Source organism: Schistocerca cancellata, chromosome 7, assembly GCF_023864275.1.
Source record: "Schistocerca cancellata isolate TAMUIC-IGC-003103 chromosome 7, iqSchCanc2.1, whole genome shotgun sequence".
Taxonomy (NCBI): Eukaryota; Metazoa; Arthropoda; class Insecta; order Orthoptera; family Acrididae; genus Schistocerca; species Schistocerca cancellata.
The window spans coordinates 292832604-292859260 of NC_064632.1; the positions used below are offsets into that span (position 1 = coordinate 292832604).

Sequence of the window (26657 nt, forward strand, 5' to 3'; positions counted from 1 at the left end):
CCCTTTTTAAATTTTCTAACCTACCTGCCCGATTAAGGGATCTGACATTCCACGCTCCAATCTCTAGAACACCAGTTTTCTTTCTCCTGATAACGACGTCCTCTTGAGTAGTCCCCGCCCGGAGATCTGAATGGGGGACTATTTTACCTCCAGAATATTTTACCCAAGAGGACGCCATCATCATTTAATCATACAGTAAAGCTGCATGCCTCGGGAAAAATTACGGCCGTAGTTTCCCCTTGCTTTCAGCCGTTCGCAGTACCATCACAGCAAGGCTGTTTTGGTTAGTGTTACAAGGCCAGATCAGTCAATCATCCAGACCGTTGCTGCTGCAGCTACTGAAAAGGCTGCTGCTCCTCTTCAGGAACCACACATTTGTCTGGCCTCTCAACAGATAACCCTCCATTGTGGTTGCACCTACGGTACGGCTATCTGTATCGCTGAGGCACGCAATCCTCCCCACCAACGGCAAGGTCCGTGGTAAATAAGATATAATAATTAAATTATCTTACTAAGTAGAAATATCTACAAGTTGATAAACAGCTTATTACAAGTAATTAAAATTTAGTTTCAAGAATTTCATATATGGAATAGAAACAGTGATTTAGTAGTAGTTCCTTTAATTTAATTCTCATTATTTTTGGGTTTTTGCTTGTTTTTATGTCCTTTGTAATTGGGTTTTGTTTCTGGTGTCATGTGTGTGGCAGTCTGCATTTCTGTGGAGGAATTCCAAGTACTGTACTGTAAAACAAGCTAGCTCCATTATATAGAGGCAGGGTAGTGACAGGATTATTAATTGTTGAAACAGTGGCTTACAGTGTTCAGTTCTTTTTTTTTATTTACATTTTATTATTCTTTGTTGAGCTGTTGTGTCACACTTTGTTCAAGATGCAGCCAGCTTTTAGTATGCATCATTATCAGATGCTTCTTCAGACTACAGTCCATGCATTGTGTGGATTTTTAAATACATACTTGAAACTTCCAAGCACTCCAATTTCTTATACCTTTGACTGTGTGGGTTTTTTGGCTATAGCGACAGACCACACAGAAAACTCCAACTTATTACGATAAGACACTTTTATTAAGGTTCGTATAATTACAGAAAACACAAGAAAAACAATGCAGAAATTCATGACACGCGTATCACTCAGTCAAGTAGTAGACGGAATGCCCAAAGATGCTCCAGTCTCCAAAGACCATTTACTCTGCACTTTGCCAGTGAAGGTACTGGCGGTCGACTGTCGCCACAGAGCCCCCCTCCCCAGGAGTGCGGAGCACTGGAGAAGGACGTGGGTGTCCTCCTTTGTAGTGGCGTTGTGGGATGCTCGCTGGTTGATAGCAGCATGTGCTAAGAGTCCATACTGTCTGTGCAGGGTGGACTAGCACTCGTATAGTCTGCCATCCAGTGGAGCAGGCGGGGGGAGGGACTGGTTGTCCTGCATGCGTGAACTGAACTGGTACAGAAGATGTCGTCGGTGCTGAACGTTGCAGCTATGGCAGCCATATCCACCCCATTTGGGATAGGGACTGTGCACAGGATCGTGATATGTGACATGGGTGTGGACCCATGTGAGGTGTCCCCTATGTGGAGGACGAAGATAGATCCCTCATGGAGCTGCAAGGAAAGCTCGTCGCATGGGCACTCAGAGGCACTGATTGAGATGCAAATTTCGTTGACAGTGGATATAGGGGGCACTAGGGTGGTTGGGGGGGGGGGGGGGGGGGAGTAACGTAGTTCAGGAGAAACACTGGAACGCTCTGTGGGGGTATTGGGTGCCAACACTTGGGACAGGGTAATGTCACATGCAACATGTGGTTGAGCCTGAGGTTGTGGATTGTCACACGCAGTGCCTGTGTGAAACGAGGGTAGAGTATCGTCATACACAACCACCGAGTTGCCCACAGGTGTAGGCTCGGTGCACATACAATCATGGTGGGGCACAGGGGAGTGGGCGGTCTGTGTGAGATCGGGGTCGTCACCTGATGGAAGAACACTCGACTCAAGGGTGTGTGGTACAGATTCCTCGATCGTCCAGGTTGGTTTCACATGTTGGAGGGAAACTGCCGGTGGCCACTGATGAGAATGTCCATAGTACTGTCCGTGCGAGCCACTACTTGATGCGGGCCAGACTAAGGTGGCTGTAATGCCGGTTTGACTGTGTCATCCCATAACATAACGAACTCGCAAGAGTCCAGTGCCGAAGGCAGGAATACCCGAGGATGTGTATGTGGTCCTGGAGGAGGCGTGCAGATCGAGGCTATGTGTGTCCGGACACGCTCAACTAGTGTGGGGAGGTCGGATAGATTGGTGATTGCTTCGTCATTGACGAACTCCGCAGGGAGAACTAGGGTCTCGCCATACAGGAGCTCTGCGAGTGAAGCCTGGAGGTCTGTCTTGTAAGCCGTGCGTATTCCTAGCATAACCCAGGGAAGGGCATCGCACCACTCACCACCATGGCACATGAGTGCCGCTTTCAGAGTCCTGTGCCATCGCTCAACCAGTCCATTGCTCTGAGGATGGTAAGCTGTAATGTGGAATCTATGCACTCCACAGAGGACGCAGAGTTTGTTAAACAGCAGGGATTCAAACTGTCTTCCCTGGTCTGTGGAGATGGATGTAGGGCAGCCAAATTGAGCTATCCAGGAGGATACGAATGCTCGTTCTACAGAATCCGCTGTGATATCCTGCAGAGGTATTGCCTCCACCCAACGTGAAACGCAGTCAATGACGGACAGGATATACCTGAAACCATCAGACATGGATAATGGTCCTACGAGGTCCACATGTACATGTCGGAAGCGGCCTTTCAGGATGTTGAATTTACCTAGACTGGGTTGTGTGTGCCTGCAGAGTTTGCTGTGATGGCACTGTAAACAAGCACAAGCCCAAGTATGCCAATCCCTCTTCACACCTGGCCACACAAAGCGTTCTGTAACCAGGCACGTAGTAGCCTTAGCGCCAGGATGTGCCAGGTTATGTAACATAGTGAACACTTGGCGATGCAGCGCAGGGGAAACAATAGGCCGGGTGGTGCCCATGGATGTATCACACCACAGCGGCCTGGCCAAGCCTGGTAGGTTGCACAAAACAATCTGAAGGGAAGTATCTGGGTCCTGTCAGAGGTTGTGCAATTCGGTGTCGCTGTCCTGTAAGTGGGCCAATTCGTCGAAATTAATGGGGGACGAAATTGCAGTGATACGTGATAGGTAGTCAGCCACCACATTTTCTGAACCTCAAATGTAATGGATGTCTGTAGTGTATTGGCAAATTAAGTCCATTTGCCGAAACATACGTGGGGGAACGTCAGCAGCGGGGTTACGGATAGCCTCCGCGAGGGGGTGATGGTCTGTGAAAATTGTTATATTCCTTCCTTTGACGTCTGTGCAGAAACATTTTACAGCTTCATAAACTGCAAGCAATTCTCTGTCAAATGCTGACCATTTACATTGAGCTGTAGATAGTTTTTGGAAAAAAACCAGAGTGGTTGTGTCGTCTCATTGACATGCTGTTGGAGGACTGCACCGATTGCAAAATCCCTTGCATCCTCTGTAAAAGAGATGCAGGCATCTGGAAAAGGGTGGGTGAGAGTGTCACCACGTGCTAACGCTGATTTAAGGTCTTCAAAAGCTCTCACCATGTTGTCAGACCACTGTACTTGGCGACTGCCCGAGGTTTGTTTCCCGGCCAATGCATCAGTCAAAGAGGCTTGAATTGCTGCTGCCATCGGCAGGTTACAGCGGTAGAAATTGACAGTTCTTAAAAACCGGTGTAATTCACGAAACGACCTGGGAGAGGTAGAGTGCGAATGCAGTCAACCCGCTCCTGCGGGGGGCATATACCATCCGAGGAGACAGTGTACCCCAGAAAAGTGACAGCGGTGCAGCGGAGTTGTGACTTGTCATTATTGATCTCAACTCCTTTACGTGTCAATAAGTCCTGTATCGTGGTTAGGTGGGGTTCATGTTCGCTGTCAGAGGGGGAAAAAATTAGTATGTCGTCGAGGTATGCATAGCAATTCGTGCAGTTAAAGAGAAGTGAGTCTATAACACGCTGCGAAATTTGGGCCGCATTTTTGAGACCATAAGGCATATAACAAAATTCGTACAAGCCGAAAGGTGTGATCACTGCTGTCTTTGGTATGTCACTCTGTTGCATTGGTATCTGTAAATATGCCTTGCGGCAGTCCAAGACACTGAAGACGCGTGCTCCGCTAAGTACTTGTGCAAAGTCTTGTATGTGAGGTATCAGATAATTGTCTAATACTGTCCGTGCGTTGAGGCGATGATAGTCGCCGCAGAGGTGCACTGTGCCGTCCTTTTTGGGGACTAAATGTATGGGCGAGGAACAATTACTGTCTGATGAGGCGAACAATACCTGCCCTTAGAAGTTCCTCCACTGCGGCTTTAGCAAGCCATAGTTTATGTGGTGGCAGTTGGCGTGCTTTATGCCGCACTGGTGGCCCATCTGTTGTGACAATTTTGTGTGTCATGCCATTCATGATAGCATTCAGCTCGGCTGGCGAACTCACTCGGGAGCCGTCGTGAACGGGGATCGGTAGCACACAAGTCACTAACCTGATGTGCCGGGGAAGCTGTCTGCGTCAGTGGCGACAAAGTTCCATGAGGTGCGTCTCCGGTGTCAGATGGTGGCGGCGTTGACAGGCATTGTACTAGGCATCATGCCTCGATGAGGGCTTGCGTAGTCGACGATATGGCACGGTTGTTCGGTGATGTGAGCACGGAGATCGTCAACCACAGGGCGTTCAGGCTGGAGCTGGGCAATGGAAGTTGTGAAGCTGTCCGCCAGTGAAGAGCACTCGATGGGAGCTGTGTCAAAGTAGTCGGGAAGCTGAGGCGGAGGGGGGGGGCCGAAGAGGCGACTGAACATGCAATATGAGTGGACGAGGCGTGGTGCAATAATGCCGCCGACTGAAGATCTGGAGACAGTGCGAAGTGGAAAAGGAAGTCAATGCCTAATACTGGATCTTCGATGTCAGCCATGTAGAAGGACCAAGTGAACTGTTTGCCAGGTATGAGTTCAATAGGTAACTTGGCCAAACCGTCGACACAAATTGGCGACTTATTTGCTGCTCGAAGGGACAGTTTGGTTGGTGGTGTGTCCTTTACAGAAAATGTGGGACATATTACAGTAACGTCTGCTCCAGTATCGACGAGAAAATACCGGCGTGAACCTAAATCCAAGGTGTACATACGTCCTCGTGAGGTGGGGGATCTGACAGAATGCAACGTCTGTGGGCGCCCCTGTATGTATCCGCAAGCCATGGTGCCTACTGTGGCCATGTGCGGCATTTGGGAATGCGCAGGGCAGATGGCAGTTGCGAGCGGCGTCCCTGAAAGTGGAGTGGAACCAGCATATGCGTGAGTCAGCTGTACTCATCCCACCAGCCGAAGCGTCAGGCGAGGGGATGGCGGGGCGGGCAGGCGTTAGCTCGGTTGGGGTGGGGAGAGGCTGTTCCCGACCCACTGGCGGTTCCAGGTCTTGGCCGCTAGATGGCTGCTGTTCCGTGTGCTGTCTGCAAGATGCATGTGCCTGGCCTCTACTGCTCGACGGTGGAAGTATAATCACAGGATTACCAACTCAGCGGTATTAGGCACTGTGCTGTGCAGAGGGAGGTGGCTGTGTCGAATAATGGCGGATGCCTTCTCTGCCAGCCATAGTTTATCCTCGAGTGACACCGCAGTATGTGGAAGCAAATGTATCTGTAGTTCTTGCGGCAGCTTCACCAACAACAATGCCCAGAGCGCTAAGTTCGGCAAGATCTCAGTACTGACCTGTGCATGCAAGCGTCGCCACAGCTGTGAGGGTATTGTCTCCTAAAGTCTCGTCGTAAACTATGTTGTGAATCGTATTGGCTGGTAGACAAGAGAGGCATTCTATGAGTAATGCACGAGCAGCGGAATATTTGTTGCTTTTTGGTGGGTTCAGCAACAAGCCACTGATGACATCAGGGTGGTCATGCAGGTGGTTCACTAAACACACAAAATGAGTGCTGTCGTCCGCAATACCGTGTATGTCCAACATGTTGTCCACCAAGGTAAACCACGTCACTGGGTTGTCCGGTTGTAACGGCAGCAGCAAGGAAAACAACTGGTGGCCAGTGCTTGCGGGGCTGTAGGAAAGGCACGAAACATACAGGGATTCTGCACACAGTCTTCACTGGTGCGAACTGTGCCTCAGTGACGGGCGATGTGTTGCGTTGAACATCCGTTAGCAGTGTAGGCAAGACGTGGTATCCAGTCCTTGTAGGCAGGGAATCTGTACGGCCACACGACCAGCATGGCGCGGCAGGGGTGGAAGGATCAGCCGCTGATGCAGCCGAAATCTCGAGCAGAGGCGCGAGATTGCGATTGAGTGCCGAGTGATGGGACGGAACCACGGCAGGTGCATCGCCCGAGGTGTGCGCGGGGCAGCAGGATGGATAGGCGTATAAATGGCCCGGCGCAGTTGGCGCAAGTGTCCCTTTGACTGGCCCAGAGGGGGACACGTTAAATGGCAGGCCACTCTGAGGAGGGGGCAGCCATGCGTGTGGACCCTGAAACTGAACAGTCGCATGGTTCATGTTGTGCGGTAGCAACTCGGGCGAGGGGTTTCCGGGACCTTGTGCTGGAGGAGCATTCTGTCGAGCGTAGAATACCATAGAAGGTGTCCGCGTCGATGTGTGCAGTGCCCAGTGTGGTATGCCAGCAGAGGTTAGAGTCGGATGGCCAGGCGAGGCAGACACCAGAGATACGAACATTCCCGGTGTATTAGTAGCACACGGAGTAAAGCGTTGCACTTCATAGTCGAATGTCCATTCTGCGGTCGCGGCGTCCTGTACTGCCGGAAAAACTGGAGGCTGCAGTTAAGATGCAACAAGGAAATTGATCAGCTGCTCAAGAAACTTAGCTCAGCATGCTTTGCACTGACAAGAAGGGGTCCTTAGTGATGGTGTTGACTTTTTGAAACAATCTATACGCTGATGTATGTTAAGGTCCCAGGTATTACACCTTGCATCCGTTCACCCTGGTAAGCCATTGTTTTGCAAATAGTCGATGAAAAAACATTTCAGAATTTCACATAATGTTGTATAGCTTTAAAAATAGTAAGAATTTTTTTTTATTTGTGTTCCTTTGTCATGTCATTTTAAACAAAGTATTAACTTCTTCAATTGCACTATTTTTTTTTCTCCTATCATTCTTTTTGCACTTGGAATTTTTGTGCATGTGAATTTAATTATTTTTATTTATCTATCATTATGTTTAAACATTCAAAATGCCAATCTGTTATTTAAAAACACAAAACAAAATAATTCATTTATATTGCCTGTGCTGTGGTGTCAAGAATGTATTTTTCATTATAAGATGTTCATCTTTTTGGATGGTAATCGTCATACAAACATTTAGAACATAAATTTTTATTGTACTATGGACAGAATAACGGAGGTGATGATTTCGACAAAAGCAGGGATTATAAGTAAAACAAAATACAGGCAAAATGAGAAGTAGAAGTAATGACTGCAATAACAAGGATGAAAATGTAAATTAATAAAATGGAAGAAATTAAATCAAAGTTAATACATAACAGTAATCAAAGTCACATGAACAAGGATTTCAAATGTAAAAAATACTCATAGGAAGAAAGAGCAAATGATGTATTTCATATGATGACTAATATGAAGCGAAAAAGGAATAGAGAAAATTACATATAAGTATATATATAAAATAATTGAATAATAATAATGATCAAAATCACTTTGATATAGATTTAAAAATAAAAAAAATTGAAAGCTTTTGATAAGGTTTGAACCCATTACCTTTTGTATGTGAGATCAGTACCTTAACCATTACACTATGCAAACATACTGTAAATTGTTGCTATTTTTAACATTATAGAGCATCACACAAAATTTTGAAATTTCTTATTAATGGTTACTTGCAAATGAGGACCTACTGGGATGAATGGCTGCAGGGTTTGATTCCTTGGACCGTAACCTTCCTCACCATATATATTATTTCAAAAAATTGATGACATCGCTGGGGATCTCTCCTTGTGAGAGCCATTTCTCATGCTGTTGTCATATTTTGCATATTTCCTTCCTGTAATCACCTATGGTATAATCTTCTCGGGAAATGCTGCAGGAACTGAAAAAGTTTTAATACTTCAAAAATGAACAGTTAGAGTAATATGTGGGGTTTGTTTACATTTATGGGTAAGTATATACACTCACTGATGATGGTTATAGCTAACATTAGGGGATTCTATAAGACAAATTGACACATTCACAACTGTGACTCAAGACAGATGAAAAATTACTATCTAGTCTCTGCAACTCTCATAAAAATACACCAGAGTGTTGCAGAGTCAGGAATGAAAGTATACAGTAATCTTTACATCAATATAAAAAAGGAAATTAATAATGTACAGATATTCAAAAGGAAACTAGCATATTTTATGCTATCAATATGGTTTCGGGAACTGCTGCTTCCCAACCTATCAATAAATGAATTGATCACAAATGTTAACCAATGTCTTTGTCATAATGCTAGACACAACCAATAATGCAGCCACTAAGAACAAAAGTTTAATAATCCAAGTTCAAGTAAATGACAAACATAGAAACAGTACACTAAGCAGCAGAACACAGTCTGAGAAGTAACACCAGCTATGCTGTCTTTATAATAGAGGAAGGCTTCACAGCACCATCATCATCCTGATCAACAGGGATCCAGCCCCGTCAGCATTTGCATGCTGCATGGTGGGCCGAAAATGTATTTCATATTGTAGTGAGACAGAAGCAGGGCCATATCTGGAGGTGATGTGCTGCTTTGCTGGGCAACAAAGCAGAAGGATTAAACAATGAAACCAAGGGTTTGTGGTTAGTAATGAGGTGGAACTTAGATCCATACAAGAATACATGAAACTTCTTGAGGCCATAGATGATATCAAGCACTTCCTTTTCAACTTGGGAGTAGTGCTGCTGAGTGGACTTGAGTGTCTTTGATGCATAAGATATCAGACATTCGGAACAGTCCTCATAGCGATGTGCAAGACAGCCCCAAGTCCATACTGAGAGGTGTCTGTAGCTGAGACCAGGTGTTGGCCATGATAGAAGGTAGCCAAACAAGGAGCAGAATGCAATTTGATTTCAAAAGCATGAACACACATTCACAGGCCAGCATCCACTGGAAAGGAACGTTTTTATGGAGCAGTTCATGGAGGGGATGGGCCAACATGGCCACACCCAGAATGAATTTGTGGTGGGAGGCAGTTTTCCCTAAAAATGATTGGGGTTTTTTGACACTGGAAGAGTAAGACACAGCTGTAATGGCAGCAACATGCTGAAATAAAGGCATTACACTACCCTGAGAAACCTCAAACACCAAATACACAATGGATGACTGCATTTCAGCCATGCAGTGTGTAAGACTGTGAACCAGGTGTGTAAATGGATGCACCCCTCATGACAATGTCATTGATATAGTTGATGCACCTCGGAATGGACATTGTCAGTTGTTCTAAAAAAAAGTGCTGTAAAATTCCCGGGGCAGTAGCCACACAGAGTGGGAAGCACTGATATTGGTAAAACCTGAAGGGCATACTAATCACAAGGAGCTTTTTCGAATCCTCATCCAACAGAACCTGTAAATAGTCATCAGATAAATCAATTTCAGAGAAAAACTGGCAAGTTTGGTCAACACCTCATCCTTATAGGGCAAAGGGTGGGTGTCAGTGGTACACTGAGGAGTAACAGAAACTTTCAAGTTGCCTCAAAGATGAAGCTGACCATTCGATTTTTTAACACTCATGAGAAGGGCAGACGACTCACTTGACATAACAGGCTTTATGACCCCCAATAACTTCATCTTGTTGAATTCTAATTTCACCTGATCACACAAGGCCACTGGAATAGGGCACACGTGGAAAAAGGACGGCTGGGTCGTAGGTTTCAGGGTAATTTGGGCTGTAAAATTAGTGACAGAACCTAGCTCATCTGAAAAAAAGGCAAGAACTTAGAAAATGGAGAATCTAACTACTGGTAAGGCATCTGGTCAGGAACAAGGTGCACCACATCCACAGTGGACAAACCAAAGGCATTGAAAGCATCCAGACCAGACAAATTGTTAGTGCAAGAGTCACCCAGTACCAGAAAAGTCAGGGAATGAACCACAGATTTGTACACAGTGGGAGCTGTAAGTTGCCCCAAAATTGGAATATACAGTGTGTTGTAACTCACCAAGTGTCGAGTAACTAGAGACAACTCCAGTGTGGCAGGCTGGCAATGGCCAGCAGATGGCCAGCTTGTGCCCCTATGTAGAGCTATACGTATCAGCCCCCTAGGATGCTGACATATGGCAGGCAACAGCCCAATGGCAAGTCAGTCAGTCAAGGCCCTGACATCCACAGTGATGCAATGGCATTCTGCTGCAGATGGCCACACCTTGGTGTCTCAGGCCCAGCCTGCATCCGCCTTTGTGATGAGGGAAGACTGCCATGCATGAGACATGACCTGCTGCCACCTAGTAGGAGCCTGGCAGCAGAATGTGAGGACGGCAGGTGGGCATCACTAAGGCACCAAGTCCCACAGAGTAGACTTGGCGAGGGAGGCAGCTGCACCGACATGGTCCTGAGCCCATAGCTTTGCTGGCAGTGCTCAGTTGTCTCATCATATAGTGTAGCCCTGGAATCATGGTAGTGCCATCAGACTCTGAATGAATCAGCCTCAAAATTCACTGTTTACAGCTCCATGGCACATTTGTTGCACTATTGCTCACCCTCTGGCCACATAGCTCGTAACATGGTTCTTGCCCTGGTGTGGTGATACTGTCCTGCCCACTCTGGCTATTACTTCTGCATAGTGCAGGTTTCACTGAGTATGGCTAGCCTGTTTCACAATCCTTTCATGTACATGTTGCTGTAACCTATATGTTGCCACATAGCGCTTACCAGTCAGTGGTAGCTAATGGAATGCTCCATGGCGGCTTCTTACAAATTGTCACAAGTTTCACTTAAAACTAGGTAGCGATACTACAGTACCGAGCCAACTGAACATTACCATTTATATCATTACATAACATGGGCTGAAATTTATGAATAGAATCTGGAAGGGGAAGTGTAACCCAAATCTAAAAAATACTGAAGAAGACAGAGAAAAATAATTGAAAATTGAATGCTACTATAGTGTAGATGATTTCTTGAATGATAACTGTGTAAAATAGTATATGTCTAAAGAAGCAATGACATATGTATACCATAGATTTTTTAAATGATAACCATGTAAAAAGTACATGTCTGAAAAAGTAATAGTGTATGTATTATAACATTACATAATTTTTATTAGTGTGTGTATAGTGTTAGAATTGACAAGTCACCTGTGTAACAATCCTTAATTATATGAGGCACGTTATGTGGTCATAAAGATTTGACTGGATACTGTTAGTGCAGAAATACAGGAAACCACATAGGTAAGAAACACACTCTTAAAAAAAAGTGCTGCTTTTACTGAAGTCTGAAGATAAATTTGTTGTTTTTTTACTTTCATTCATGATGATAAAAATTTATGACATTAGGATACAAATATGTACTTTCAGTTACTCTGTACTTTTAAGCATTTACTTAAAGTTCTGCCAGTGAACCACAGGTTGTAATATAATGCCCAACCAATTGTTATTAGGTAAAGGGTAAAGTAGTACATGTATGAGATCTTGCTCATGTAACAATGTATTCTGTCACCAGATTTATCCTAAATTACTACTACACTACTTGTAAACAACGAATTTACAGGACAAAATAAAAAATTAACATGCATAACCACCTTGAAGTTATTTTTCTCTTAATTTATGGTTGGGAAAGTAACTTTACTTGCCACAATTTTAAATGGACTATTACTAAAGTCCAAAATTAATTTTTCATAAAATATGATTGGTTCATGGCTGTGGGCCTATAACCTCTTGTAATTATTTAATTTTGGGTTGACAAATAAACAGCTGAACATGATGAACTTGGATTTTTATTTTCTATGAACTTGGATTTTATTTTCTAGGTAAACAAGCACTGTAATATGTACTGCAGATAGGCAAAATAATATGAAGACCTGCACTTATTTGCGAATGGTTTATTAGTAAGGGGTTGGACCCCAATTGCTCATAATACAGCTGTGATTCTTCTTGGAATACTGGCATATAATGATTGTATAGTCTCCAGCAGAATGTGTTGTGACTCGCCGATTATTCAAAGTGCCGCCGCGCAATTACGCACGTCCTCTACGTGCGGCGCTGTCTGCCAGCCACGCAACAGCTGCGCCACCTAAGCGGCCAGCCGAGCAGCGGCCGCTAGACTGAGACTCAGTGTTTAATCGAATGCCGACTTGTACACAGGTCAACTTACTCAGTGACTTATATGTGTTGTTGTCCGAAATATGTGTTAAATTTGAAGATATAAAAATTGGCGACGAGGTAGTGGATTTTTCCTTTTCACCGTTGACTAACAGGGTTCCATGGCTACTGTCGAGCAGCTCTTGCAAAATCTCCTTGACCAGCAAACGCTTCTCACGACGGCGATTCGCGATCAGCAAACGCTTCTAACTGCGGCGATTCGCGATTTCATCGCGGCATCAAATGCAGGGCATTTCTCGTCATTGGCTGTACCTCCTTTTCCACCTTATGACGAGACGGCGGAAGACTGGTCTGATTATGAAAAACGTCTTCGACAGCACTTCTTGGCATTTCATGTCACGGACAAACAACCATGTAAGTCTCTGTTCCTTTCCTGGATTTCACCTCAAATGTATTGGTTGTTGTCGCAATTGGCTCCTTTGAAGGATCCTGCGTCTTTGTCCTTTGCTGAAATGTGCTCACTTCTGCCCGTCTATTTTCAAAAGCAAACGCATGTGGTAGCCTCTCGTGTTGCCTTTTATCGTTGTCAAAAACAACCAAATCAGTCCTATCGCACTTGGGCTGCTGAACTTCACGGCCTCAGTAGAAAGTGTCAATTTGTTACTGACGTCCACAAAGAATCCTATGCCAATTCCATGGTACGGGATGCTATTATCCGGTCGGCGCCCGACAAAGAAGTTCGGCAACGTGCCCTTCAGTTGGCGAATCCGACTCTAGATGAAGTTCTCTCCATTGCGCAGTCTTTTGAAATTTCTCGCGCCGCTGGGGCGCAAATAGAAGCGTGGGGTGAGGTCGGGGAAATACAACCTCTGTGCGCTGTTGACGACGCGTGCGGCGCGTCCCTGCCGGCCGACGTGGCCGCAGTGCGCTCCCACGCGTAGCCTCGGCCTAGCCATAAACAACCCACTAAGAAACTACAGCAAAATCCTCGGCAACTTCCTTCATGTCCGCGGTGTTTTACGAAACATTCACGCGAGGATTGTCCCCAACGTTGGGCTGTGTGTCACAATTGCAAAAAGAAAGGTCATGTGTCTTCCGTTTGTAAATCTGACCGCATACATGATGTTCATGAACATGACGCTGATTCTGATTCTGTGTTGTCTGTCAATTGCACTTCTTCCCTTTCAGGGAAGTTATTCCTCACTGTCCAAATCCTTCTTGGCATTTCATGTCGCAGACGAACAAACATGTAAGTTTCTGTTCCTTTCATGGATTTCACCTCAAATGTATCAGTTGTTGTTGCAATTGGCTCCTTTGAGAGATGCTGCGTCTTTGTCCTTTGCTGATATGTGCTCACTTCTGTCTGTCTATTTTCAAAATCAAACGCATGTGGTAGCCTCTCGTGTTGCCTTTTATCGTTGTCAAAAACAACTGAATCACTCCTATCGCTCTTGGGCTGCTGAACTTCACAGCCGCAGTAGAAAGTGTCAATTTGTTACTGAAGTTCACAAAGAATCCTACGCCGATTCCATAGTACAGGATGCTATTATCCGATCGGCACCCGACAAAGAAGTTAGGCAACGTGCCCTTCAGTTGGCATTCCGACTCTAGATGAAGTCCAATCCATTGCTCAGTCTTTTGAAACTACTCGCGCCACTGGAGCGCAAATAGAGGCATTTGGCGATGTCGGGGGAAATACAACCTCTGTGTGATGTTGGCGAAGCGTGTGGCATGTCCCCACCAGCCAACGTGGCCACAGTACGCTCCCAAGCACAGCCTCAGCCTAACCGTAAACAAACCTCTAAGAAACTGCAGCAAAACCCACGGCAACTTCTTTCATGTCCGCGGTGTTTTACGAAACATTCATGAGAAGATTGTCCATAATGTTGGGCCGTGTGTCACAAATGCAAAAAAAAAGGGTCATGTGTCATCCGTTTGCAAATCCGACCGCACACATGATGTTCATGAACATGACGCTGATTCTGATTCTGTGTTGTCTGTCAATTGTAATACTTGGTCGAGATGTTCGCATGCAGGTGGATACTGGTTCTGCTGCCACTATCATCAATTCTCAGACGTATCTTCAGCTGGGTTCTCCAATCTGTTACCTGTCACTAGGCAATTACGGACTTACAATAAACAGAAGATTTATCTTTTGGGACAATTTGATGCTGAAGTATCTTACAAATTGTCGTTCGCACTGTTCGCATATTTTGTGGTCGACCATAGTAACGCGGTGAATCTTTTTGGTTTCGATGCCTGTCGCGTTTTTGGTTTCTCCTTAGATGACTCGGTCAATATCGTCTCTGATGCTATTCCTTATGCTCAATTGGATTCCTTGTCGACGACATTTTTGTCCATTTTTTCTCCTGGGTTAGGCCGTGCAAACGATTTTGAAGCTCATATCACGCTCAAACCCACTGCTCGGCCTAAGTTTTTTCGGGCTCGGCCCATTCCTGTGGCACTTCATGATCAGGTCAAACGGGAGCTGGATCGTCTCACTGCTTCGGGGGTCTTGCTTCCTGTCACTTCCAGTGAGTGGTCCTCTCCTGTCGTTGTCGTTGCTAAGCCAAATGGTGATATTCGTCTCTGTGGTGATTTCAAAGCCGCTGTAAATGCACAATGCCTTATCGACACTTACCCTATGCCTCGACCTGAAGAATTGTTCACTAAACTTGCTGGAGGCCAGTATTTTTCTAAACTTGACCTGTCAGAAGCTTGTCATCAACTTCCTCTTGACGCTGCTTCCCGGCAGTTTCTGGTCCTTAACACACCTTTCGGCCTCTATCAATACCAACGATTGCCATTCGGGGTTGCCAGCGCTCCTGCTCTCTTTCAGCGATTCTTGGAACAATTATTGCTCCCTGTCCCGGGGTGTATCAATTACATGGACGACATTGTTGTCACTGGCTCCACCACTGAAGAACATCTTCAAAATCTCCGCGCACTTTTTAATGTCTTACAGACTGCCGGTCTTAAGTGTAATCTTCAGAAATCACAATTTTTTCAGGCATCTATCACGTACTTGGGGTTTCAACTCTCTCGGGATGGTATTCGTCCGCTTCAACACACTGTTGCTGCGATCGATGCCCTTCCTCGCCCTACATCTGTTAAGGAATTGCAGGCTTTCTTGGGGAAAATAGCATACTATCACAAGTTTTTACCGTCTGCGGCGTCGGTGGCTCAGCCGTTGCATCGCCTGTTGCATAAAAACGTGCCTTTTCACTGGTCCGCGTCATGTGACGCAGCTTTCCGGAAATTAAAGGCTATGCTGAAACAGGCCCCGTGCCTGGCTACTTATCGACCTGGCCAACATCTTGTTCTTGCCACAGATGCCTCTCAATACGGGGTCGGTGCAGTCCTTGCGCACCGTTTTTCTGACGGTTCGGAACAACCCATCGCTTATGCCTCCAAAACGCTCACGGATGCCCAACAAAAGTATTCTCAAATTGAGAAAGAAGCTTTGGCCATCATTTATGCTCTTCATAAGTTTGATGTTTTTCTCTATGGCTCAAAATTTCATCTTGTTACGGATCACAAACCGCTTGTTTCCTTGTTTCATCCATCAACATCACTTCCCGACAAGGCTGCACACCGCCTCCAGCGTTGGGCTCTTTACTTGTCCCGTTTCAATTATGAGATTCACTTCCGGCCAACGGCTCAACATGCGAATGCTGATGCTTTGTCTCGCCTTCCCATAGGTCCTGATCAGGCATTCGATAGGGACGAACTTTTGTGTTTCCACCTGGATGTTGCTGAGCAGCGGGTTGTGGACGGGTTCCCATCACTGGGGACAGGCTGGCGGCTGCTACGGGTTCTGACCCTACCCTCTCCCGGGTTTTACGCTGTATTCAGAAGGGTTGGCCAGATCGCCCGTCCGCTAAGACTTCTGATCCGTTGCGGAACTACTACACTTTGCGCTACCGCCTCACGGCTAGGGATGGTGTTATCCTCCTCTCCACTGACAATGCTTCGCCGCGTGTTGTGGTACCTGCGTCTTAGCGTGCTTTGGTCTTGCGCCTCCTTCACCAGGGGCACTGGGGTGTGTCTCGCACAAAATATCTGGCACGCCGTCATGTGTACTGGCCTGGCATCATCTCTGACATCGCATACATGGCCGCTGCCTGCGGCCCTTGTGCGTCACAGGCCGCTGCCCCGAAGTCATCTTTGTCACCGTGGCCTTCGCCTGAGAAGCCCTGGGAGCGCATTCATGCTGACTTTGCGGGACCCTTTATAGGTACTTATTGGCTCCTCGTAATTGACGCCTATTCTAACTTTCCTTTCATTGTCCGTTGCACGTCGCCTACCACCGCGGCAACCACCAGTGCTCTGGCCCGCATTTTTTCTTTGGAAGGCCTACCCTCTACTCTTGTTACTGATAATGGTCCGCAATTTGCCTCTTCCGACTTTGCGGATTTTTGTGCTCGTCACGGCGTTACGCATGTCACGGCCCCGCCGTTCCATCCACAATCCAACGGTGAGGCTGAACGAGTGGTCCGCACATTTAAGGCTCAGATGCGGAAACTTCTGACTTCTTCTGCTGCTGATGACGCGCTTCTCCAGTTCCTGGCGTCTTACCGTTTCACCCCCATGGGCGATCACATCCTGGCTGAGCTCTTACATGGCCGACAGCCCCGCACGCTACTTCATCTTCTGCGGCCTCCCACCTCACGGCCGCGGGTGCCTTCACTTGGCCGGTTCACCGCCGACGACCTCGTCTGGGTGCGGGGATATGGCAGGCGGCCAAAATGGAGCCCGGGCCGCATCTTACGACACCGTGGCAGACGCCTGTATGAAATCCAGACGGACACGGGCATTGCAGTGCGTCATTCGGACCAGCTTCGGCCTCGGGTGCCAGCAACGCCTGTTCCGAATGCCGCCACACCACCTTTGGCTCTACCTGTTGCTCGGGATCTTGGCATCTCTCAATACTCACAATGCAGCCCTCTCACCGTCATCGCGATGCCAGCACCAGAACGGACGCCACCAGGAGACGTGCCCATGCAGGAACCGGAGGACCGTCCTCTGTCAGAGTACATCTACTCGCCTCCTCCTCCAACAGACGCCGACACATCGCCCATGTCTCCTGTCATATCAACTGGACTTGCCGCAACGGGCAGATTGGTGCAGGGGCCCCCAGCAGATTCAACCCCTACGTCTCCTGTCATCTCAACCTGTTATCATCGGGGACACTTCCGTCCGTACGGGAAGCCTCCTCCTCGAGACTTTACGGCGAGTCAAACAACGCCTATGGACGTTAGCCATCTCCAGGACACCTCCATCAAGACCAGTGCAACAATTTCAAAGGGGGGAAAAGTGTTGTGACTTGCCGATTATTCAAAGTGCCGCCGCGCAATTACGCACGTCCTCTACGTGCGGCGCTGTCTGCCAGCCACGCAGCAGCTGCGCCACCTAAGCGGCCAGCCGAGCAGCGGCCGCTAGACTGAGACTCAGTGTTTAATCGAATGCCGACTTGTACACAGGTCAACTTACTCAGTGACTTATATGTGTTGTTGTCCGAAATATGTGTTAAATTTGAAGATATAAAAGAATGTTATGCCACTCTTCGATCAAAACCTCTTCTAACTCCTATATTGACAAGGGAGGCAGAAATCTGCTCCAGAGTCTGTGCTCCAATACCGCCCTCAAGGTTTTGATAATGTTCAAGTCCAGTGACTGTGCTGCCAGGGAAGACGCTGCAGTTCAGTAGCCTACTCCTCATACGATGATTTTACTGTCCTAGCTGTGTGAATGGGTGCATTGTCATCCTGAAATATGGCATCATTGTTGGGCAACAACATTTGAATCATGGGGTGCACCTGATCACCTAAAATGTTCACACAATTATTGACTGTAACACAGCCTTTGAGAGTAATGATGGGACCAGCAGAATACCATGATATGGCTGTCCACACCGTCACACTTCCACATCCATGCTTAACCATAGGAATCAAGCAATCAGGATTGGAAGCTTCTTTTGGTGTTCTGCAGACATAAACCTGGCTCGCTGTTGGAAATAACAAAGATGTCCACATGGCATGTTTCCACTGATCAGCTGTCCAGGATTTATGCTCCTGACACCAAGTTTTACGCTTCTTTGCGTTATTTGTCGCCACTAATGGTTTTGGCATAGCAGCTCATCTATGAACATTCACTTTAGTTTTGTATTGATTTGAGTCAATTCGTGTTAGCGTTCGACCTCTGTCATTTAGTTTTGATTTACTCTCACTATTACATTTACATTTTCCATGTTTTGTGTAGGCTGTCATGACTGTTGAAACATCTTGGGTATTAATAATCGCTTCAGCTGTATCTTGGTCCTCTATTACTGTACCACCACAGGTGTTTTTTTTTTTTAAGCCACATCTTCATGTGACATGTGATTAAAACATTAGAGTGGAAAAGCTTGGAATCTCTTTTCCCAACATTCGTTATCTGTCAAATACAAAACATGGCTAAAACACATGACATACCATCTCTTAGCGGTGTTTTGCATTTGATAGACAACAAATGTTGGGAAAAAAGATTCCGAGCTTTTCCGCTCTAATGTTTTAATCATATGTCACCTGAAGATGTGGCTTTAACACCAGGAAACTGGTAGTGGTACAGTAATAAAGGACCAGAATACAGCTGAAGCGATTACTAATACCCAAGTTGAATACTCACAGCTGGGGTTGCCCCACCTACAAGGTTGTCTGCACTGTTGAAACAGTTGCTGTTGGAGCATTCAAAAAGTTGGCTGTTTTGGTTACTGATGCTCCAGCTAATTGTGCCCCCACAATCGGTCCTCTTTGGAACTCTGTTAGGTCTTTGATTGCATGTCAACCTTAGTCCCTGGATGCAAATATGAAATGTGCACTACTTGTAAACAACCTGCACTGATGCCTAGTCCATACTGAACACACACAATCCAGCACGACGTGTGCCTCACCTCCGTTGTTGACCATCAAACATAACCATTCCATTACTATACCATTGTTCACATTATTTTGCCTATCCTCTGTACATAAGGATAAACAAAGATAGTATAAGTTACGAAGTAAGTGTACACCAAAAAGAAAAATCATCAAAAAATCATGTAGTTGATGTTAAAAAATAAATTTGTCCTTTTATACATTATTAATGTATTTATACAAGCATAATTATATTGTGAAATAAAGAGCACAGTACCACCAAATATTGATGGATAGTGATACTTATGATAAATTGTGTCCTTGATAAAACATATTAGGGCATGCTGACAAGTAGTACCTCCAAACTGTTTATGTGAAACCTCATAAAGCTTTTTAAATAAAACAAATTTTATTAACATTTTACATCATTATTCTTCATGTCGACATATTTGCAGCCTTCTGCCACTAGAGGGCTCCGAATTGTAGTATGTAACATGTCGGTGTGTAACATAACTATTTAGGTGCAGTGCATGAGAAACAGCATGCTGTAATCAAGTTTCGAATGTGAAGAGTTTGTCCACAAATTGAGCACCCTCTTCTTCAGCATGACTGTGCCAGACTACATATGAACAGAGACATCTGCAACAGTCTGATGCAACTCAGCTCCATCCAGCATTCATCTGTTCCCAAAACTTAAAGAACACCATTGAAGACTTCACTTTGGTAGTGATGAAGTGGTGCAAGCATAGGCGGAGTTGTGGCTCCATCAACACAGTCCAACATTCTACGGTGATATTATCAACAAACTGGTCTCTTTTTGGGAGAAATGTGTTCATCGCCAGGGTGACTATGTTGAGAAATAAGCATACAGACATGAAGAACAAAGATGTAAAATATTAATAATATTTGTTTTATTTAAAAAGCTTTAAGAGATTTCACATAAAAAAATCTGTGGCATTATTTTTGAGTATGCCCTCTTAGATTGTTATGCTCTAAGTAATACAATAATTGATAGAGCCCCAGTGTTACTCGTAAGGTTGCCATACAAGTTTGGCAAAGGGAAAAAATAATCAATTTCTTTTAAATGTATCTCTATATCATAACTAGTAATTCAAATACAATTAAATTGGCCATGTGAGAAGTTTCATAATGATAAAATTCTTAAAATGAAAGGTTTTCTTCCATATAATTGCCTATATGAAAACCATAGTTGTTAGTGTCTCAGTAGAGGAAAAAATTTAAATACAGAACATGCAACAGAACCTACTTTTAATTACATACTATCAGTTGCAAAAAAACTTCTCTTATTTACCTTAAACTACCTGTGGAATATTAGAGACAACCTGTATATTTTTTGGCCAGTGTAAATCACCATTGTTGACATTTTCATGATGAAATTTATTTATTCATTCACAAACAGTGTATAGTATAAGGACAGCAATATGCTAAAGCTTTCATACTTTTTTAATACTATGCAAATAACACACTTGGTTTGTAGACTCTCAGCAAACTTTAGTCCAAACTGACTCCCAAATAAAGCAATTCTCAGACTTCCAAATAGAATCAAAATATAACCACCTTCACCTGTACCAAGGACTCTTTCCCAAAGGAATGCAAAGACTGTTGTTTTTAACAGAGCAACACATTTCATATGGCTGTCTTCAAATTCAGATAACAATGCTACACTGCACTGTCCTTTTGTGATTGTATTAAAACTTTCTGGTCCCCCAGCCATTGAGACTCTACTATTGGATTTTTTTATTATGGAGGCTTGAATTTAGGCTTCAATTACAAGCGACCTAATAGGCCTATTGCAAAATGAGTTGTACCAATATTTTTCTTATTTTATTCTGCAGTAGGCTATATGGAGTATTTTGGTTTTAAAGTTCAGTATTCTCTTTCATGATTGTGAGAAGCTGCAACCACTGTGACAATACAGTGTGATATGGATTTTATAAAGAGTACTATTGAAGAATGGTTGTGTGCCTATTAGAAAGAGTGATTAGCAGTAGGCGCGGAAGCAGAATCAGGTGCTATGTTCATGATCAGGTATAAGAGTTGCGGCTCGTATGGAGTTGCAGCATATAAGGATTCTCGGTATAAAGCTTTAATACTTGAATACTGCTACCATTTTCTGATGTGTTAGTGGTTTTTGCTACTTTTTTCCTTACATAAGCCCATATGAGTTAGTTGGATTAAGCTCACAATGAGCCACAGGTAACCAAACAAGTTTTATGTCTGGTCGAAGTTGTTTAGTTATATATTCCAGTTTCTTTTTTAGTGTTTGAAAATAAGGACTGGCTGTGAGTATCAGCTTTGCTGTAGTCAGTTTGCTAAACTCCAGGTGGGAGTGAAATATTCTTTGACGCTATTCAAGATATGGTTTCACCATTCAGCCAAGACATGCTCAGGTTTTTAGTTGGACGATCAACCATCATATGATATGGTGTTTGACCTATAACAACGGCTGACCTATAAGGCAATAAGCAGAGGACTTTCTTCAACAGTTCTTCATAATGAATAGAATTAATTTCATTTTGTTAATCTCCTATTCCTTCCTTTCCAGTAAAACGAAGTTCTGCTCTGCCAAGAAATCCTTTTTCATTTCCAATGTACAAAATTATGGTGCATTTCCCAGCTCCAGACACTGTCTTGAATCCTCCACAATAATTGTAAATTATCTAACTGTATCCTTAGTGTTGATTATAGTTTTTAAAGCTATTTTCTAAAGATTTAATGGTGTTTTCTTGTCACCGATACTTCATTGTGTGATTCTGTCTGCACCCCAACTCATCTGTAAACAAGATCTCATGGCCTTGTGTTCGTAGCCCTCATAGTCTTCTAAGGAATGTATGTTGGTATACAGCAGCTGTCACAGCCTCCATCAACACTGGTTTTCTGTTAGTTTTTTGAAATGGAATCCCAGTCTTCTTTCAAAAGAATAGAGACTGAAATATCAGGAAATTTTCTATCAGTTTCAGGTGGAGGATTTTAATTGTGGGGAATACCTTATTTCTGTAAAAATTGTGAACTGTTCTTCGTATTAGTTGGATTTTTGGACACCCTGGTCACAGTGGTTTCAGTTTCTTACAACCACGAAACAGACCTTCAAAACAAACCCACTCTTTCTGTTATATGTTTGTCCTGGACTGAGAAAAAGTTACTTTAGAAAAATCATAAAAACTTTTTTTTGGTTTACTGTAAAATCCTGGAACTTCAGACTGCCACTACCAACGTATGTGCCTATAATCCATTAAAATCTCATTAACATCGAACAAATATATTTCAAGCTATACAGTTTTAAGAATGAACAGTTCCTAGTGAAGATGTCCAAAACCAGATAATCCTTACTGCAGTATAAAATGAAATATATATATTGAACTTTAAAACCAAATTGCTGCATATAGCCTAATGCAAAATAATGCAAGAAAAATACTGGTACAACTCATTTTGTGTATTGGTTGACTTGTAATTAAAGCCTAAACTCAAGTGTCTACAATAAAAAATCAAATAGCAGTCCCCAGTTGCTGGGGTATTGTGGGTAGTTCTCTGTATTTAACTCCATAGCTGGGCCCATAAGTATCCGTCCCATTACAGGAGTGCATGCTAGTCAGTCTGGCACCAAAGCCAATATAGCAAAATGATTAGTGTATGGCAACATTCCATTAGAACTACTGACAGCCGTGGAAGAGCCAGGCCTAACAAAACTCTACCATCTAGTGAGCAAGATGTATGAGACAGGCAAAAGACCCTCAGACTTCAAGAAGAATATAATAGTTCCAATCCCAAAGAAAGCAGGGGTTGACAGATGTGAAAATTACCGAACTATCAGTTTAATAAGCCAAGGCTACAAAATACTAACATGAATTCTTTACAGACAAATGGAAAAACTGGTAGAAGCCGATCTCGGGGAAGATCAGTTTGGATTCCGTAAAAATGTTGGAACATGTGAGGCAATACTGACCCTGCAAGTTATCTTAGAAAATAGATTAAAGAAAGGCAAACCTACATTTCTAGCATTTGTAGACTTAGAGAAAGCTTTTGACAATGTTGACTGGAATACTCTCTTTCAAATTCTGAAGGTGGCAGGGGTAAAATACAGGGAGCGAAAGGCTATTTACAATTTTTACAGAAAGCAGATGGCAGTTATAAGAGTTGAGGGACATGAAAGGGAAGCAGTGGTTAGGAAGGGAGTGAGACAGGGTTGTAGCCTATCCTCGATGTTATTCAATCTGTATATTGAGCAAGCAGTAAAGGAAACAGAAAAAAAAAAAAAAAAATAATTCGGAGTAGGAATTAAAATCCATGGAGAAGAAATAAAAACTTTGAGGTTCGCTGATGACATTGTAATTCTGTCGGGGGCAGCAAAGGACCTGGAAGAGGAGCTGAACGGAATGGACAGTGGCTTGAAAGGAGGATATAAGATGAACGTCAACAGAAGCAAGATGACGATAATGGAATGTAGTCGAATTAAATTGGGTGATGCTGCGGGAACTAGATTAGGAAACGATAGGCTTAAAGTAGTAAATGAGTTTTGCTATTTGGGGAGCAAAATAACTGATGATGGTCAAAGTAGAGAGGATATAAACTGTAGACTGGCAATGGCAAGGAAAGCATTCTGAAAAAGAGAAATTTGTTAACATCGAGAATAGATTTAAGTGCCAGGAAGTCGTTTCTGAAAGTATTTGTATGGAGTGTAGCCATGTATGGAAGTGAAACGTGGATGATAAATAGTTTAGACAAGAAGAGAATAGAAGCTTTCGAAATGTGGTGCTACAGAAGAATGCTGAAGATTAGATGGGTGGATCACATAACTAATGAGGAGGTATTGAATAGAATTGGAGAGAAGAGAAATTTGTGGCACAACTTGAATAGGAGAAGGGATCGGTTGGTAGGGCATTTTCTGAGGCATCAAGGAATCACCAGTTTAGTATTGGAGGGCAGTGTGGAGGGTAAAAATCATAGAGGGAGACCAAGAGATGAATACACTAAACAGATTCAGAAGAATGTATGTTGCAGTAGGTACTGGGAGAGTAGCATGGATAGAGTAGCATGGAGAGCTGCATCAAACCAGTCTTAGGATGGAAGACCACAACAACAACAACATGGCAAAATAAAATAATGATTCCATTTGTTCTGAGTTTTCCACACTCAGCTTATTACTATATATTTTTATTTCGTCTGGTATGGGTGTAACAGATAATTGTTTACAAATTTCTGAATGAATCCTGTATTGAAACCATTTTTTTTCTGCCATCCGAAATTTTAACTTCTCCCCCACATTTATCAGATCTCATTCTTAGGCTGTGCTCATTGGTCGATATTAATAAACTCAACTCCTTTTACTGCTTACTGCTCTCTGCTCATGGTTTTTATCTACATATACTTCTAAATCAACGACATTTAGTGACAGTCTTCTGATTGTAGAACTTCCTCACTGTGAATTGTCCCCTCCTTAAATTATTACTAATCTATATTTCTCTGCCCCAAAAAGTTTGTTTGACAGTCTTGCATGATCTTATTTTTCACCAGCATCTTTGCTGTACAGTTCTCTCTCTCTCTCTCTCTCTCTCTCTCTCTCTCTCTCCCTCCCTCTCCTCTCACTATCCCCACGCCTCCCCCTCCCTCCTGCCCCCCCCCCTTCCTCCTTATTTTCCCTCTAACTTACTCTTCTGCATTTTTCCCTATTGTTCACTGAGCTCATTGTTTTTATATCATAATTCAAATCTTAAATCTGGTTTTAGCCACATCTGCAGGGTATTTTCCCTTGAGGTGTATTTTATATTACTAGGCCCTGTACTAACAGAAAGTCTGTATAAAAGAAGTAATAAAAATACAGCCTGAGGATGTTAATGTACAATATCAAACACTGTAACATAAAAAGTAGAAAACACAATGTGACTAATTGTGTTTCAGGTTCTAGATAAGGCACCTACATCTAATCTGAAGACAAGGCTGCTTTTCCATTTAGCTCATAAACTAGGAAATGAGAAAAAACTAATGGAACATCATCAGGAATTAGAAGACATTGTTGAAGATCAGCTTTCTTTAGCTTCAATACATTATCTTCGTTCTCACTATCAAGAAGCAATTGATATTTACAAGAGGGTGCTTCAGGACAACAGGTAGTATTGCATACGCGAGTGCCTTGTGTGAATTTAAGCAATAGATTTAAGGATAGTTATGTAAATATTCTACCCTACTTCCTCCATAGTCTGCATGCAGAACAAAGTGGTGATTTATTTATTTACTGGTCGTGTGAATTGAGGAGTGCACAGTGTACAAAAAACACTGGACTATTCCTTAAATACTCATGCTGTACACGTTTCTTGAAATTATTACACACATCATTTTACCATTATGTAATATTACACAATATTTTCTTACACTACACACTTTACAAATAAAATTTTAATTGGTCTACAGTTTTGTTTTTATAGATATTCCTTTACTGTGTAGAAGCAGAGCTTGACCAAGTAATTCTTCATTGTTGATTTTAAATTGTTCCAGTCCATCATAATTTTTGTGGATTTGCGTTATACTATTTGATGCTGGGATGGAATATTCCTTTCTGTAAGAGTGCTGTATTTGTCTGTTGTACACCTACATTTGTTTGTGTTGTGTGGTTGCTGTGTACAAATTCGTAAATAGTTTCCTGTGTAATTATCATTGGCTTTCACCTTCCATAACTAATAATCTTTTACTGTAATTTAAATGATTTCGGACATGCCCCACAGTTTCCCCAAAATTCCACACCACATTTCAATATTGAGTGAGCTTTGTGCAGAAGGTACAGACCTGAGATTATTGTATGATGTACATTTTCTTTGTGCGTTTATGCAAAAGATATGTTCCTGAGATTATCATGTGATACACAGTTTCTTAGTGAGCTTTATGCAGAAGATATGAGCCTGAGGTTATCATATATTATATGGCTTTTTAGCTTTCATATGGATAGTATTTTTATTATTAAACTTGTTTTGCTGATTTCTGTTTATGTAGTCTACATGTGTGTTCCATTTGATGTTCTGTTGTATTCATGTACTAAGAAATTTTGTACACTGTTTTCCAGTTTTTTGTCCATTTATTTCAGTATGAAGATTAGCCAGTGTCTTATTCTGAGTGGTAAATATGTGCATTGTAACAGTTTTTCCAGTGTTATAATCAAGCTGTTTATGTGACAGTACTGCACTATATTCTTTGTGATGACTGTAACATTATTTTGAAAGGTTTCTTTGGTAATTCTTGTAATTAAGGTGCTGATGTCATCTCCAAATTGGTATAGTTTTATGTTACTACTGTTGTCTCTAAAGCATTTACATATAGTAAAAAGAGGATTTATCCCAATATGGAACCTCTGAGAACTCCATGTTTGTCTAGTAATAAATCTAACTGGAGGGTATTGATTGTGCCATTTACTTTTTTTAAGTA

At 43.4% G+C, this 26657-nt stretch overlaps 1 protein-coding gene across 2 annotated transcripts in view; it reads left to right on the forward strand.

The window, feature by feature from the left end:
• Positions 1-26657, forward strand: part of LOC126092229 (intraflagellar transport protein 56) — a 188208-nt gene that overhangs the window by 64170 nt on the left and 97381 nt on the right. For both annotated transcript variants that reach the window (XM_049907728.1, XM_049907730.1), the window contains one exon: positions 25143-25351. In XM_049907728.1, coding sequence (XP_049763685.1) covers positions 25143-25351 — 209 coding nt within the window. The remainder of the gene's footprint in view (positions 1-25142; positions 25352-26657) is intronic.